This window comes from Solea solea, chromosome 4 (genome assembly GCF_958295425.1).
Source record: "Solea solea chromosome 4, fSolSol10.1, whole genome shotgun sequence".
NCBI lineage: Eukaryota > Metazoa > Chordata > Actinopteri > Pleuronectiformes > Soleidae > Solea > Solea solea.
Window position 1 is genome coordinate 10,800,827 of NC_081137.1, and position 18,333 is coordinate 10,819,159.

General features: G+C 41.2%; 1 protein-coding gene across 7 annotated transcripts in view; it reads right to left on the minus strand.

The window, feature by feature from the left end:
- Positions 1 to 18,333, minus strand: part of LOC131458280 (RNA-binding protein Musashi homolog 2) — a 313,476-nt gene that overhangs the window by 121,762 nt on the left and 173,381 nt on the right. For all 7 annotated transcript variants that reach the window (XM_058627237.1, XM_058627235.1, XM_058627233.1 and 4 more), the window contains exon 7: positions 9,228 to 9,276. In XM_058627237.1, coding sequence (XP_058483220.1) covers positions 9,228 to 9,276 — 49 coding nt within the window. The remainder of the gene's footprint in view (positions 1 to 9,227; positions 9,277 to 18,333) is intronic.

The window sequence follows — 18,333 nt, forward strand, 5'->3', positions numbered from 1 at the left end:
ATTTTTCCCGGGAATGGGTATACGTCATATATTTTGGGAATTTCCTGCCTTCAGCATCTCCTGGCAATTCCTTTGCCCTCTCTGAGAAAGGCGTTCATTTTGCCATCACACGTACAAGGTTCACTCTATCAGAGTCGGTCATTTTATTTGGCCATAATGGAGAATAGCTGAAATTAAGTGTCTCAGATCCCCCCCCCTCCACTGTGACTATCATCTGTCGAGTGGGCTCTCTCTGCATCTTCCCTCTCACCTGCAGCCTGAATCTGTCTGTCCACTCCCCGTGCACGCAGCACCTCCTACATCACTCATCTACAGAACCGCTACGTCCTCCTCCTCTCTCTCTCTCTGCTGTTTCTTACCTTGCTCTAGATTAACGACACTTCCTCCCCCGCTGCACTCGCTCCAGCCCGGGAAAATTGACCCGTTTGTGGGGCAAAACTGCATTGAAAATGATCGCATTCCAAAAAAGTTGATATGTTCATCTCGGTGTGACAAAGACACGCTGCAACAGATCATGTCCAAACGACAACCACTTGCTTGTTGCGTCTGACACCTCACCATGAAAGATAATGTATCTGTGTGCATAAAAAAGGCTCTGGACCATGGCTGCTTTACAGTCATCACAGGAGCTGCGATCTGTAAACGCTATAACTCGTGCAGAGCACACAGGGATTCAGTTGTTTAACAAGGGATTGGCAGTGGAGGATATTAACCGACAAAAGACCTGCATTTAAGTTCCACCTAGGTTTTATTCTCATGAAAAAAAAAGAAAGAAAGAAAGAAAAAGAAACAGCAGTATCCATTTATTCGCGGAAATATTTGGGTGACAATTTAAATAACTGGTAACTCATGCCCCCCCCACAGACACACACCCAATGGAAATTCATGCTTTTCATGAAGAAAATCCATCTTTAAATCTCAAATGACCCTGTTCTCTCTTTCTCCCTCTCTTTCTCTTTTGCCTGAACAAAAGAAGGCATTATCAAACCTCACTCTCAGCAGTGCTAGATCCATTTGATAAACAGCCTGTGTCCTACAGTAGTAATCAGAGGGTATTTTTGAGGGATTTGCAGGCTGGCCAGGAGGCATCTGCTGGAGTGATCTCTAATTGCTAAAAGCGGAGGCCTAGACTGCCTGGCGCTCTTTTGAAGCCATCGGCAGCAGCTTCCAGCCAGAGGAGCCAGCAGGGGGAAGCTTCCTACTGAGCCACTCTCCTTTTTCTTTATTTCCTTCTCCTTTTCTACCCTCCCTGCGCCTTCATTCTACTTTTCCTGTTTCTTTTTTTCTTGCACTAAGTCCACCCTATCCTTTTCCCTTCCCATTTCTTCCCCAACTGCAGTTGTTCCGTTTCAGCCCCCTCCCTCTCCCACTCAGTCAATGAGCCAGCAATCACTTTGCAGGCAGACACCCTCCGCTCAGTCGGCCATGTTCAATCCCTAGCACCGGTGGCTGATGAGGCATTGTGGTGACGTCAAACACCGGGGCCTTTCAGGAAGCAACAGTTAAACCTGTGGAGGTGCAGCGCTGCTTCCCAGGTTACAGGACTCATACTGGCAGTCTTTGTAGAAAATAATGAATGTAATATGCCAAAGAGATGAAAGATAATGAGGCCAATTATTTTTTGCTTCTCGTCCAGTGAGGCGGGAGAAGCAAATTTATGTCAAATAGTTGGTGTATAATGACATCTAATACCACTCAAGCCTTTGTTAGAGTATGAGCTTGTGTATCCTAGGGCAAAGACTTCTGCTCTTCAATGCATAGTTTTTAAATTTTAAAAAAAAACACAACCCACACATACATACACACACAACAGCCACTAAATAATAATAGAATCTTGCAAGGCTTCAGGAAAATGCTGCATATTTGTAGGCTTGGGCAAACACTAGGAACAAAAAACTTAATTTGCACACACAGCTTCACAGAGACACAACCAGTTTTTTGGTTGTTTGGAAGGCAGCTCGCTCAGTGTGACATTGACTCCTCGGTGCCAATTTTACACTGGGAGCTGCACTTGCTAGCTTTGCTGCCAATCCAGGTAAAGAGATTACAGAGACACACAATACAGCCTTCTGTTTGTCTGCCAGCAAGAAAACCAGCCCTTTAAGCCCGCAGAAAGAAAAAAAAAGAAGACGAAAACAGCCTATGCACAAACTCACACAGCCTTGGCCTCGTCCTTGCACAAAACCAAGATTCCCCTTCCTCTCCAGGAACATTGTGTCTAATATGTGCCTCGCTCTGTCGCTCCCTCATACACCGCTGCCTTGTGACTAAAACAATTCAGCCTACGTCTCTTTACCCCTGCTCCCCATTACTGTTGCATATTACTATTACTTGCATCATACAAATAAGGAAGGAATTCTGCTTACAATCAGTCACACAGTCATTATAAAGCTGCCCTAATGGCTGCTGCCTGCTAACAAACTATTGTAAAACCATATTAAAAGAAAGTTACTCTGGGATTTCATCATCTTTCTTAATGGTGTTTATTAAAAAAAAGGTAGGAGAAACCTGGGTATCGCCCAAAAATAATGTACCTTCATTTTTTCGAAGTCACAGTAATTAAATGGGAAAAAAAGGAATGAACATGAAGACCTTGATGAAAAGTGCAGGGCTGACACTGTTTTTTAGGAGCATGAAACAAACAATCACTGACGTGTGCATTTTTGACCCAATTAAACAGCTACTTATAACTGGAGGAGAGTCATTTAGCATCAGGATGTAATGCACTAATTTGCATTGCACGTACTTGGTGGTTCATGCGGCTCATAGGTATGATGCTGAGCTGCTGCTTGTGAATAATCAAATCAGATGAAGTGTATATGTATGCTACAGAGTCAGAAATGGTCCCGCGTGGAATTATGCGACATGAGATGTGATGATGAAGAGAGTGGTAATGTGGTTGAGAGAGGGAGGGTTAATTATGGCATGGCAAAGTAGCTCTTATTTAAGGATCAGTAGCAAGACAAGGGATTCGTCCATCATCTACTGTACTTTTTGTACGTACAAATTAAATACTGATTCTTTGCCGGATAATAATACTTGCTGCTCTGCTGCTCTTTCATCACAGTCTCTATTCCTCTCACCTCGGCAACACTCTCCTTTGGAGCTACCAATTGTGTTTGACAGTTAAAATCACATTTTAGCTCACAGATCAGATGTCAGCTTTGCAGGACAGCAGTGGATGACAGAATGACTCTGACTCTGGGCTATTCCAAGTCTAACTCTTATTTCCCACTCGTATAACTCATCCTGTCATCCAACAGAGGCATGACAAGTGACGTGGAGGGTGTCAGGGATGACGACAAGTACGTGTCTCCTGTTTCTGTCCTAGAGCAAAGTGTTTTGGACTGTGCACTTTACAGCTAAACCATTTTAATTGCTGCAATGTATTACAAATGGTACCATCAGTGAATGAGAATACTACTTCATTGTCCAAAATTGTTTATACCAAGGTCCAATTATTATTTTTTATTACAATTTCTTTTGATATTTAGTTTTGATAAAAGTGCAGTGTATGACCATTTGTTACTTTAATTGTTGTTATGTTATTATTCTGCCTCTGTTTGGTCTTTGAACATTATTTGAATGCTGCATCGTTCAACTTAAAAACAGGCTCTGCCAAGCAATACTATCAGACCGGACTGAAGGAGCGCTTGTGTGTATACAGAAGCAGTGCAGGGTGCGTGGGGACTAGGGTCCTTTATCCTATCAAAGTACTGCACAACCAGGTTTGTGCGGTTTTGGTTTTCGACTTTTGGTGTGCCACCATATTTCTAGGCATAACAGAACCACTGACAGAAACAGTGGAGCTGATAGGCTTCATCGGCTTCTGCTTTTATTATAGTGATGTGTTGTACACCACTTAAAAATCATACATATTATTAGAGAGTTATATTTTTAAGTTTGCACAGAGCTTGCATAAAATTGTTTGAAACCGCAAAAAGGTGTATATGAGATACCAATTACTTCATCATAATCTATAACAAAGATATTAATGGACATAAATGTGATTTTAAAATATCCTGAATCAAATCATTACAATATCTGTGAGCAAAATCACAATTAGATAAAATCTTACAGACACACACACACACACATTCTCACACATCATTCTTACTGAGAGCACTAACCCTAACCCTCAGTAGACATAATACATTCCCTAGCCCCTTACCCTAACCTTCACACCGGAGAGCCTAAACCTAATTCTAACCGGAACCCTAAAACTAGTCTTAACCCCCCCAAAGGTTGTGGGGCCCAGTCAAAATGTCCTCACAAAAATAGATTTCTTGTATTTTTTTTGGACCTCACAAAGATGCTGAGCTATTCATCTTACACTGCATCATTTGGACAGCCTTAACAAAGTCTCATCCCTGGTCTTAACCATAACCAGTTAACCTAACCACATAGCCCTCAACTTAACCAGTTCCTCAGAGATGAGGTTCTGCCTCATTAGACCAAGGTTATTGTTTATGACAGAAAAGGTCTCACACACACACACACACACACACACTCTATACTCCAATATGGATATAAAATGTGTGAAAAAGTGTCATTGCTAATGTGAATATTGCTGCTTTTCCGTTTTCCGAGTGTCAGGTGGAGAAAAGATTGTTTCGAAGGAGGCGGAGTGTTGGGGACACTGCAGTAGAACATGTAACAATAGGCGCCCTCTGGCATCAACCTCTGGACAGACCAAGCTGCTCACCAAAGACACTGAACTCGTCCACAATGAACTGCTGCAGAGGGAACGGAGGCTTTGCAGAGTTCAATTTCCAACACAATTGGCTGTATTCAACTCCTTTAAATGCCAAGGAGATGGTGTGCAGCGTGTGCCTTTGTGAGGAGCTTTGCTTACAGCGAGTGTCCTCTAGCAGAAGAGACAGAGGGAAACGGAGGGATGACAAAGACAGTCGGGGTGGGGAGAAGGGTGTGGGACAGAAATAGTGCAACTGTGTGAAAGAAAAGGAGAGAAGAGAGAATGACGGTGAGAGATATAGTCAAAGAAAATGAGCAGAGAAAACCAGAAGGGTAGAAAGAGTCTCCTCTGGCTGTCGCCTCTCCAGCCTCACAGCGAGCGTCTGAAGGACAATGCTGCTACTAGTGGAGTGTGACGTTTGTCCTCTATCCAATTCACCACAGCCCACAAAGAAAACACACTCACAATCAAGTGGTGATCACGCATCTCATATACATCATAAACAAAGTGTCATAGTGGTATATGCAATCCAAACAAATTGCAAAAATAAACGTTAAAATAAAAGGTGCTGGAATCTTTGTGTGATGCACAACAAGCGTATCAGAGATCATCTGTAACATCACACACTGTTTTTGTCTGCATGGTCAAAGGCTGCTCACACAGTCACAACAAATAAATCTGGTCTTAATATGTTTGTTCTTGGTCTTGTATTTTGCTCATCAGAGATTTTAAGAATGAGAAACCATTCTCTACGTTGAACTGTATCCTTTTTAGTTTTTGTAAATGTCTCTCTTTTTCTGATGTGTGATTTACCTTTATCTCAGCTCTGATTGGAAGCTGTTTTAAACGGCTTCAATTGCATTTGAAACCGTTTTAGAGCGATTTTCATCCCAGTGGCATTTTCTGCTGAGTTATCTCTGCTCTGCACAAAACTTATGAAATAAATATAATTCTGCCTCTAGGGGTCCCTCAATCAAATTAATACCAAAAGACCAAGTTTGATGACACCAGCAGTGTGGCATCATGGGATTTGTTGTCTAATTTGGTTTCCCAGTGCATTTGCTCTTTATGGGGAGAGCTGTGAAAGCAGAATGCTCAGCAAACAATGAGTAATTATGATACACTTTTAAATATAAACAACAACTATGTAATACTATCAAATATCTGCTTTCTCACTCTGGTGTTTTATGGGGGATTTGCCCCAGTAGAGTTAAGAATATAATAGACATTTGGGTTTCTTTAGATTTAAAGAGTAATTTTTTTTATTAGATGTTTAATGCAGAAACAGTATACATATCATATCTTTAAATTTCTTTTAATTATTTTTTTCTCTCAAGTTTGTGTGCATGAAATGTGCCACACACATACAATTGCCTTGCCTTACTTTGTACACATCTCAGTAACATACTGTCAGTGTGGAGCATCATAGAACTCACTTCCATTACAGCTGAAGTATTACAACCCCACACATACTTGAGCGCCACTAATCATTTCAGTTGAGCATGCCAGTGCTGACATCATCGCTCTGAAAATGGTGACCATGTGAGCGGGATTCGAGTTAGGAAAACAGACGGTAGTTACTTGATGAGTCAAGTAACTACCGAAGGACTAGCCCTAAGTCATGTTGTCGGAATGTCACACCAATATTAAGTCTTATCTCTCTCCTTGTCTGAAGTATTTTTAGCCAAATGACACGTTTTCTTTTAAGGAAATCCAGACATCCATCTTCAACTGGACGCTTTGAACTACTTTCTGCCACAACAGCGACTTGTCTATTTTTATACAGGTAGAACTTGTGAGGAGAGAGTGCAACTGAGGTGTGACACTGCCGGCTCAGCTCAAAACATCACTAATCTATTGCTGCATTTACATCAATAATATTTGTTTTCAATATTTTGTGAGGCAGAATCGTTCTTGTTGCATATTTAAGAATTTGAGCGAGAGATTTTCAAATGTACAGACGTGACACCTGTAAATGAAAGGGTGTCTATGATGGTCGTATTCCCTCAAGTTTTTGCAAAAAGTCACTTTACAGACTTACAATTGTGGATAAGGTAATGTGTTTTCTTTTTTCTTTTTTTTTTTGAGAATTGCATCGTGTAACATATGAAATGTTAAATAAAGAATGTATTATTCCTACTGCAGTGCCGCGGAAAAAAAACCCGGGGATTATTTTTTCATGAATCAATCTGTAAGATGAAAATGATCACAGGTGGAAAATTGATTTGGACCGCAAGCTGCTAGATGCCCATCACTTGATTGGAAGGGTAAAGTGGTAAAGTGGGGGCAGGCATTTGGTTTCACTTATAATATATTCAGTGTCCTTTTCATTTGTGGCCATGGGGGCAGATGATCCATTAATATTACACAATCGCACCATTGGCTCTGATGAATTATTCAAATTTTCTTATGGGTCCATAATATTCTATGCAATTCATCGAGGAAGACCAGTTGTATTTTAGGACGAAAGTGGCACATATCTACCATTTCAAATCCCTATTGAAACAAATAATCAAAATGTTAGTTAGTGGAAATCCGAAAGGGCAGGAAGAACTGCACCTGCCACCTGCCTCAGTGTCACACTTAATATAAATATGACTGTTGTCATCAGGAAAATTGCCACAGAGGCTGTTTCTCCATCACTGTCTTCATTTGAAGGGCATTTTGCTGCCCAGAGGCAAATGCCTTACACAATCCCTGAGCGTGGCGCCCATCCCCTTCCACAGAGAGCTGGCAGTGCAGCAGACAGGAGAGAGGGAGAGAGAGAGGGAGAGAGAGAGAGAGAGAGAGAAGAGCCAGAAATAAGATGGAGGGAGAGACTTCGTCTCAAAGTACACACTCACACTGGGTTCTGTCACTACAGATCAAAATCCCCTCAAAGCCACAGATCACTTCCAGTATAGTTCACATGTTCCACACTTAGAAACTGTTTACTAGACTCAAAGAGTTTGTGTGCACAGCATACACACATGCAGAGTTCACACACAGACACAGTACAAAGAGAAGGAGGGAAAGACCCATGCAGCTTGAAATGCGTGCCAACTGCACTTAAACATTTATACACTCTGAGTGGATGAGACGCTCAGTGTTAAAAGAAAAAAAAATAGAAAAATAAATGTTTACATTCATATGGCAAAACAGCGCTCAGCCCGGTTCAGTGAGACGGCGCGGTACCAGCTCTGCCTACAAGTGAGCTGACTGGTGTGACAAACAGAGAAGTGTCTGCTCCTTTTTCTTGTGGAAATACCTGTCAGTGCCTGTCAACTGCTCTCGCACACAATGATACATGGACACATACACGGGCAGGGACAGGCTGTCTCCTAAAAGTTCCTTAAACACATCTATGTGAGGATTCATCCAGCCAGTAACAGCCACTGCACATGTCGCTGGAGCAGTGACAGGCCGCTGTGTGCTTACTGCGGGTTAAGTCAGGCCTGCAAGCATGCAGATCATCGTAAAGGGAAAGATCAGGGTTTTTGGAAGTGTGGTCGTAGGATGTAATACAATGCACACCCCCCAGAGCACTGCATGAAACCAATGTAACAGGAGGCATGGAAGGTTACTCCTGCACTGAAATATTTGATATTTGGCATTTAACAGCATATTCTGACTTAAGAAACCTAAGAACTGAACATCTGTATTGTTTTGTAAACCACACACTCCCGTACCAAAGTCAATTGAGTCAGTTATTGATTATACAACACATGTGTGTCTCCACCAGTAAGTTCATATGTGTCATTAAGTGACTTCAGTGCATTTGTTTTTAACAAAGTTAGTAAACGAGGAAGCAGTAGACCAGCAGCTCCCATTTCATCTAAGAGCTAAATACTCAGATTATCTATCTGGACTTTGGTGTGGGAGAGTGAATAGTTGACAAACTTCAGTCATAGAGTACTCAGATTAGGTGTAGCTACATTCTGTTTTTCCTTGTGTCCATGCTGGGAGCCACAGTTTCAGTGAATTCACGTCACAGACTGGTTCTCAGCAGGCACAGCAAAGTCCGTGCTGACTATGTGTCAGCACCTCGTACTACTCCGCTTCAAAAAAAACAAAACCCTGAACTATCACTTTTAATACACGACACCGCATTATGGTGCAGCGAGGAAGCCTGTCTTTGCAAAGTCCTCTGCTTGAGACAGACACGTCCCGCTCATCTTAGATAAGGAGACGATGAGCGAGAGATAAAGTCAGTGCTTCTTCTGGGCCTTATCTGACGCCGTTATCTGACTGCACAGCACCCACCGTCTCACAATCTTTACACCCTTTAAGCACCTCTGAAACACTCACACCGGCGCATCACCTGACACACACACACACACACACACACACACACACACAAACCATCTGATGCTCAAACATTCTAAACACCATACCAGCTTATTGATTACTTTGACACGCTCCCATTGTTGAACAGATGGTACACCTAATATCATGTGAAATGGAACTGTTCTGTGTTATCTCATGGGGAAAGGACATCGAATGACTATTTTCTCACCTTTCAGAGAGACAAAAATAGAAGCCATGCACTTACCTCTATGTCTGTTAGTAGTCTTATCAAACATAAGCATGGCGTCATCAACCTGGAAGACACAAGAGAAGTTCTGACGTTAGCTTTTGTGCCATTTTCTGCCCATTGAATCACATCTACTCACAGTAATTACCCTCATTATATAGTGTTTGCCCTTTCCCTGTCTGTCTATAGACTGTAATTGTAATGATACAAGGATTTAGGCAATTTCATTGGGTGGATTAAACGTGGAAAAGGTGTGAGGTAATAAGAAAAGGTAATAATGGCTTGCAAAAAAAAAATGGGGAATTCGTAACAATATGTGTATTTTCACAAACGCCGATGTCCGGTCTCGAGGGAAGTGACAGATAGACACATTCCACTAAACGATAGTGAGAGATGAGGGATCTGTCCTCATCTTGCAGCTGCATCTGCTGCAGCTTCTCCCTTAACATCATCCCTCATCACGTCTGATAAAGCCACACAGACAGCATTTTTCCTTCACACCTCTCTGATAAACAGATCTCCAGACTCACTCTGCTCCCTATACCTCTGTCAAAAAATGTACCTCTGTGAAAAAAAAAAAAAAAAAAACCCACCGACAACAACACAGTGTTCATTTAGCCTGTGATTTTGTCTTGGGAGAAAAATAAAACACGACAGAGGAGTAGTGAGCAGCGGCAGACAGAAACCAAGACGGAACAGGCTGCACCATTTTCTCCCCCTGGTTATGGTGTCTAGGTAAGTGTAACGGTGTAGGAGGCTTGATGCTGTGCATGGGGGAGAAGATGCGCACATGAGCATGTGTCTATGTTTTCATGGGAGGGTGACAAAGCTTCAGGAGGAGATGGGGAGAGACAAGAATAGGGGGTCTCACTCTCACGCTCAACTGTCTGATTGGATAAAGAGTAGTGCCTGGCAGCCAGGCAGACTTGTACTGGCACACTCTTGACGCCACCCTCCTGCCACACATTTGGCACACGAGACGTTGGCAAAGCCCAGTTACTCATCGCATGGCTTACAGGCCACATGTGGCACTCAGGCACTTTATTCGCGTCGCCCCGGAAGATTTGAAAATTGACAAATAGGGCTGACAACAGACAGCTGGATTTTGAAGTCACCTATATATACACAGTACACCTGTGTTTTTCAATTCATTCACAGCATGTCAAGCATGGGTTTAACTAGTATGACACAGACTGTAAATAAGAAATGGTCACAGTCTTATAGTCAGAACATGGACTCCCATTTTAAAAGCCTCAGGATTTGCAATTTGATCCGCACCGTATCAGCTTATGAAACTGGGCGTTCACAGAGGTCACAAGCAACCAGGGTCCTATTGGACGATACTAGCTGTCAGTCACAGTGGTGTCCACAGTATATATTCCTTACAAAACGGACAACATGTTCAACTGAATAAGACCTGAAACTAGTAATTGAGACCATTAACTCCTGAGGGAAATGTTTACTGATGTTTATAATTGATTGATGATTATAATTGTAAAAAGTAGAAGTTATTTTCCCGTAGACTTCTTGCAACCAGTAGCAATGTTTCTTGTAATGTTTGTATTCCATGTTAATGTATGTATTCTGTCTGCTGCTCATATTGTGTCTCATTCCTTATTTCTTTCCTGAGTTAATTCTGAAGGAGCAAATGTAATGCAATCAATTTCCCCCTATGAACAAAGTATTTAGATTCTGATCACACCCTGGTGACCATTCAATAATCAATAAATTGTTACTTCCTGCTTAAACTCATCCTGCAAACTGGAATACTACATCCTCTTGGTCGATGATTCCATTCACACTTGCGCCAATTAATACAATGCAAGTTAATGTAATTCCATGATAAACAAAAACAAAACAATAACAATTATAATGCCATGATTTTTCTACCTGAAGCTGTTCTTGCTGTATTATTTTTTAGTTTTTTAGGATCGTTTGTCCTCCAGGAGGTTTTCAGCAGAAGTTAGAGATCTCCTCTTCTCAAAAATCACTTAACAAAATAAGTAAAGCAGTTTCCTGTTTAAAAAATCACACCTGTCTTCAATGCTTCTCAGGTGTACTTACAAGTGGTCAGGCACTATGATTGCAATCAGATCACAGAAAGCACATTTTAATGCCATGTGTTGGTAATGGGCCAGTGTGTGTGAAAAGTTCTTCAAAGGTCACAGGTCACCAGGAGGAGTGGGGGGGGGGGGGGGGGGGGGGGTTGATCTGACGTCTCTCATGTAAATTAAAGGTCCAAACATCTGATGACTGAAAGCCTAAGACCGATAGTTTAAGCATATGTGGTGGAATCTCTTTCCTTTGCTGGCACTGGGTACATAAGAAGCTGTGAATTGTGAAAACCTGAAATCATCCAAATCATCGTCCATAGGGAATGGAATGTCTTTGTTGGGTTTTTGTCAGTCAGAGTGCACCAACAATAGTGGAAACTGTGTCCCCATCACTTTTGCAACAATAATAACTCAGACTCTGCACTGCTAACTCCCAAAATCTGCCTCCAGCACCAAGCATCATACACACCCATTGTCAAGTGTTTAAGTGTCCGTCTGAGTGAAGTGAAAGATTATTAAAAAAAGCTCTAAAATGTAACAAGACTTGAAATTTAACAATAAGCAGTCAGCTGGAACTGTTTTAATGCTTAACCTGAACTGGTACTCATGGGAAACCACAAATTCACAGTCATCCACTTGAGTGAGCACACGTTTAAAAAAAAAAAAAAAAAGCTCCTGCCTGAAGTGGGTGGGGATTCAGAGTCTTCAGGTGAATGGAGGTTAATTATACCACCTTATTACAAAGGGTTTGCATTGGATCTGTGTTACAGAGAGTAGAGAGTGTCACGAGTGAGTGAGCAGTGCAAATTATGTTGTGTTTAGCTGGCAGGAATCACTCCATCAATTGTCTTGAATAAACAATTAGAGTGAGGCCTCACTTGCTCATGGCGATACTGTGTACAATGGGGAAACTACAAAGTAAATAAGGACATCTATAAGACACTTAACAGTAATTATTTCAAACGGAAATAAACCCGTCAAGAGTGAGCATGCATTCAAAAGCCCTGTCTCTGTGGTGATGCAACCTGCACTTTCATAGATGATCATTTTCTTAAATATTTTCTTCTTGACACAGAAGACATGTTTGCTATGTGTTTGAAGGACATCAAAAAAAGCGTGGAAATCAGATAAACAGCTGCCAAGCAATGCCACCTGTGGCAGAAGCAGCAGTTAAACAGACGTTTGTAATGTCACATAACGCAACCTCTATCATGCCACAGCAGCTAATGGAAATCACATTTAAGTGACAAGAAGTGGGATGTGGAATTTGTCACGCAGGGGTTTTGTGATTTTATAGCCAGAGTACGAAGAACACGGAGACTTTTCAGTTGTTTTTCCGGCAGAAAGGTAACTCCACTGTTACATCCAGTACCCAGCCAGATAATTATATTGTCCTGGAGTTGAATGAAATGAGAGAAAACTTCAATCCAAATCTTTTATCTCTCCGTCTCTTTTTTTTTTCCCCAGCTGTAATTTGCCTCAGAAGAGCACAACCAGTTTCTAATGTCTCCACATTTGACAGCGTGAAAGCTTCACAGCAGAGCAAAGATGGAATGGCTGAATATCAACTATGGTAAACATTTTAATTTGACAGCACTGACAGCTTGTGATCATTTACACAGGAGACAGAAATGCAAGGCGTTTGACTTCTGTCATCTAATATCAATAATATTAGAACAACTGTTTCTATACTGCATGAATCAGAGGCTGTGCAAAACAAATGGTTAGCAGAGAATATACCGTTTTCTTCAAGAGCCAATTTAATGATGGCTGCTGAAAGGGCTGGGCGATATGTCGATATTATATGAATGTCATGACATGAGGCAAGATATGGTCTATAAGATTCTTTTTCAAAACGACAAAGAAAACAATAGACATGTAGTCGCATGTTGAAGAAGCGACATGTGAGAAAAACACCCCCACAGCTGTGGAGTAAAATCCACTTTGCATTAGGTATGAAGAAACTCCATAATCTGTTCCCATCAAGAGAAACTCTCATAATAGTGTCCACAAAATGGTTGGCTTGGTATGAAAACAGTGCACAGCATCAAACATGAGTGCGACTAGACAACCACTGACAGCAGACAGACAGTTCATTTATGGAGGTGCGTTATATAACGTTAAAGTGAGATCTGTACTGTTGTGACATTATTTAATGGACGACCATCCTGTCTGTGACACTCATACAACAAAGAACACAAACACGTAGTGCACTGATGGGTACTTAAACAGAGATGCACATCATGTGAGGGTCACACTCCAGCAGGTCACACAATACAGTACCGGCCTCTCTCTCTCCCTCTCTCTCTCCCACTCACTCTCTCTTTGCCACTTGCGAAGTCTATAGAACCATCTCCCGTGCTTCAGGGCTTTTCAATGTAGTTATTCAAGCAGAACACAACTGTGTGCCTCCATCTGATAGAAGGTTAAGGACCTCTTCACTGCTCACAAAAAAGCCCACCACACAGAGGTGAAGCCAGGCTCACCTCAGGGAAGAAATCTTTCTCTGTCCTCCTCCTCCTCCTCCCCCTTCTCTTTCACTCTTCCTTTTCTCCTTGCTGGGTGAAAAGAAAGGTTCAAAGGATAATGGCTGTCTTATCACTATGTAAAAGGGGAATGGGAACTCCAGCGAAGTGCCCGGCCTTTTGTGACAATGAAGAAAAGAGCACAAGTCTATTTCACTGCGGTATATGCACTGGAACAGTCCGCGGCCACTTAAAAAGAGAAGGTTGGTTGAAGACGGTCGAGGGGGCACAAGCCGGGCAGCTCTTTAACTAGACCTGCAGCAAACACACTTGAACCAAATAACCTTTTCTTAGAAAGGCCTGACAAGACATACTGGCAATGAAAATTGTTGGCTTTCTTCTATTGTATCTCTTAATCAAGTCACAAGCCAGTGATGTGTTACCTCTGTCTGTGAATCCAAATGTGATTGATAAATCCATACATGACATATACAGTATGTGTAATGATGCTTCGAGGATATCCTCAAGAAAAAAAAATACTACAACTCTTACTTCAAAACCAAGACAAAAAAGGAGACATGGTTTAAAAGACACACTATTTTCGACTTTTGACTGTGTAATAAAGCAAGCCTGGGAGGCATTGACCTCACATTATAGTGCCAACAAAGGTGACAGGTGTGATAATAGGAGGAGTACCGGTAGTAGCAGTGACAGTTACCAGGATACCAATTTAAAGTTTTCAGCATGAGGAGGCAGTATGCTGTGGGAGAGGGTGTTTAGGCAAATGAGGTGAAAAAGTCGGAGAGGAAGCGCTGCATGAGATACACTGTACTATAAATCTGAATGTCTATGATATCTTGCAGTCCAGTAATTATATATTATCATACAAGGTTTGATACCTTTAGTGTCTGGTCAAGCAACCAATCAAGATTAAGCTACGCTAGTGCTGCAGCACTGACTCACGTGTCCTCTACAGGAAGTTATTTTGAAGGATTCATCATATTTCTACAATAGGAAATGCAGCTTTGGGGAATTTGGAGTGTGAAACTTGTTAATGCATACGGGGAGGGTGTCCTCTTTTCTTTAAGTGATGGTGAATGGAAACTAAAGCTTGTTAACCACTCGCTCCACTGCACCAGTGTCCATAGAGAAAATCAGCATCGCAGACATGACTGACTGAGCTGCACTGCAAGAACATATTTAATCTTGACAAAGAAAACACGATAAATGAATTACTCTGAAGCATTTAATGTGGTTCATAATGGATGAGCATGTCCCAATGAATGACTCATTGAGGTTGATTTTAGTATCACGCACGACTCTCATGTTATGTGGTGGAGGCGTCGACTGAAATGCTTGTTGGACAAGGTTGTTCTCCCGATGTTGCCACCTTTTAAAATCATCATAGTATACTTTCTAACTAAGAAAATGAGTGAAGCTTCATATTCACACCTGCACATGCATGTCCAGCACACCTGAATTTGCAGGTGTTGCATTATGGAAGCAAATCACCTCGAATATAGAGCTGAAATGCTTGTTTGGAGGCAAATCAGTCTCATTTAGAAATGTCATTTTAAAATTAAACTGGCTGACATGGATGTAACCTTGGTTGGTCAACATTAAAGCGACATGAGAGTGAAGCTCCACATGCCTCTGGTGTAAGACCATGAGGAAAATACAGAAAAGCCTCCGGTTCCTGTCACGGGCGACCTCTGCAACCTCTTTGGCTGCATAACTACATATGTTTGAACAACCTCTGAAAAATACATAATAATAATCATTTAAAAAAAAAAAAAAAAAAAAAGACTGTTGAATAATGAATCAAAGGACAAAGGCATCAATAAAAGCTAATGTGCTCTGTTCCTGGACAGAAAAAAAAGAAACCTGCAGAGGTGCTGTGTGACAGCGAGAGATTTAAGAGGTCTGGAAATGAATTATGACAGTGATTTACATTGGTGTCAAATGCACATTTACATTCAGTCCACGGCTTAAGGCCGGCACAGCAGCTTTCCTGCAATTTGAGGGTTGGCAGTGATGTAGATCATATCTGATGGCAAAGGGACGGAGACATGAACCACTGATAGTGACCCAGGGTCTGGTTTTGACCATAGTTTTGTTGAGGATTTGGGTTCTGTTTCTGACCTAGTGCAGTAAACTTGTCTTAAACCGAATACACGTCACATACTCACCAACACCTAGATCACCGAAAGTGACAAAAACATAGACAAAAAGGAGCCGAGGAAACACTGTCTCACCAGTTTGCACCTGAGTAATAATGGGCATAATTTAAAAAAAAAATAATAATAATATATATAGGTATATATATAATAGGTGAGCAGAATAAAAGGTGAAATGAAAAGACACTAAATAAATAAACATATAAAAAAGTAGGGATTGATAGAAATAACTAATAATAAAAAAAAATAATAATAATAATGATAATAATAATAATAATAATAATAATAATAATAACAAAATACAATTCTGTCAAATGCCCCGGAGTAAAAACAGACTAAAAGTTTAAATAAAGCGGAAACAAACAAATTGATAAAAATTCAATTAAACTTAAATGTAGACAGAACAATGTGGTCTGTGTGTGTGTTTATCAGCCAATTCTGGTGTCAGTCGTGGTGTCAAGGATTATTGGGATTTGGGCTCACTCTGCCAGCACCTCACTCTGAGCTGAGTTTGGATGACTTCACAAAAAAAAAAAAAGATAATTCTGAAAAGCTTGCCAGTGCTGTTTCTAGATATGTGGCTAATTCACCTTGGGAAAAAAAATCAGATAGAAAAAAAGTTACTTTTATTCATTTTTAGAAATTAATATTACCTTTTTTTTTTTTTAATTCTGACTGCACGACTGTGGCAGGATATTATTGTAATCCAAAACATGATTATGCACAATGACACGTGAAAATTGTGCTGTGCTGCGAGGAAGAAAAGGCTTTGACATCACAATGAAAATGTTTTATGCTGCGTAACTGGAGCACACCTGCAGTACAACACCAACTTCCATCACAGTGCTGCCTGAAAGAAGATCACACTTGTCCAAATTAGACAATGAAACTTGCTTAAACTAAAAATCAAGGAGCAGGATTGCTCATACCAATTAACGTCCCATTCATTACATTGTCCAGTCAATAGACTCATTAGACGTCCCCTTTCAAATTGTGACTTCAGTATGATATATAGCAGAAATAACCAGGCAGGTGTAAATCGTCTGGGATTCAGCCAGCAGCTGCTTCCACGGGAACTCAGCCAAATATCTAGCTGCAGGAAGACTTGATATGAGATCTCAACAATTGAGAAACTACAAATTGTATTTGCCAAATTACACATAGAATCCCACATTAAACACATTGTTAGGACAGCTCTTTGGCTATTAAAAAAAAAGGACAGGTAATCTATTTTATCAAATGCAACAGATAAATATGACTTTCTGTTTCTCTTCTGGCACAAAATACATTCAACGTCCCAAGTAACACCATTATGGTTGATTGGTGGATTTTTAACAGTCAATAGAGAGGGAAATACTTTCCAACATCCATCCATCCATCCATCCATCCATCCATCCGTCCATCCTCTTACAAAATGATGTTTGGTGGAATAACACACTTTAAAGCCTGGTTGGAAATCTGAGCTATAGTTTCCTCTCTAATACATAACATGTTAAAGTTAGTTTAAAGAAAGCAGACAGCTGCTGCATCTGAAGACTCAATGTGTGGAATGTCCAACAGGAAACTGACTTCACTGTCACTAATATCTGAGTGCTGTTTCATGGTGTCTTTAACTTGTGCGGACGCAGTGGCTAGCATCGTTGCCTCACATCAAGAAGGTCACCGGGCCTTTCTGTGTGGACTTTACATGTTGTCCTCCACCAATGATCCATCATTTGTGCTAGGCCTGCTACAAGCCAGTAGCTGTGAGCTGTCGGGCACTATCAGAGCCATGGTACTGGCCTATCGGAGGCAATTCATGTATCCACATACACATTACATAACACAAAAGAACTAATGGATGTTGTGGGGGACCACTGATTGACTGGGTGATCCAGGCAAACCAGAAATCAATGAATTATCAAACTATTATCATCATGTCACAATTGACACATGAGGGTCATAGTGAAGGAGAACACCCAGCTGGCACTGCCCCTTCATCAGCAATCGTTTTTGCAGTGCAGTGCATCTAATATTCTATTACAATGATGGCAATTAACAGAGAAATGATAGCAAGCCAGTGACAATGGACAAATTTGTGACAGCCCTTCCTATTGTTCTTTTGTAGAGGAAATCTATATCATTGTCTGGGAACGTTGAGCTGTAATGTGCTGCATCCACGCTTGAGCGCTTTTACAAGTGCTGGTTTTAACAAGGAGCAGAGGGCAACATTTTAGCGCTCCCTATAAGCTCTTGCAATTACACCAGGGGGCAAAAGGGACACTGTTCTTAAGCTTGAGCCTGGATAGATGAGCTTTGTTTTTTGTTTTCTTTTTGTTTTTTCCAGTTCCACAGCAGAGGTCAGGCCAGCTGTGTTTAATCTGGCAAGCAACCTCTTTCCTTACCAAAAAGAATATTCCTTATTATAATAGATGAGTGGCACCCTTCA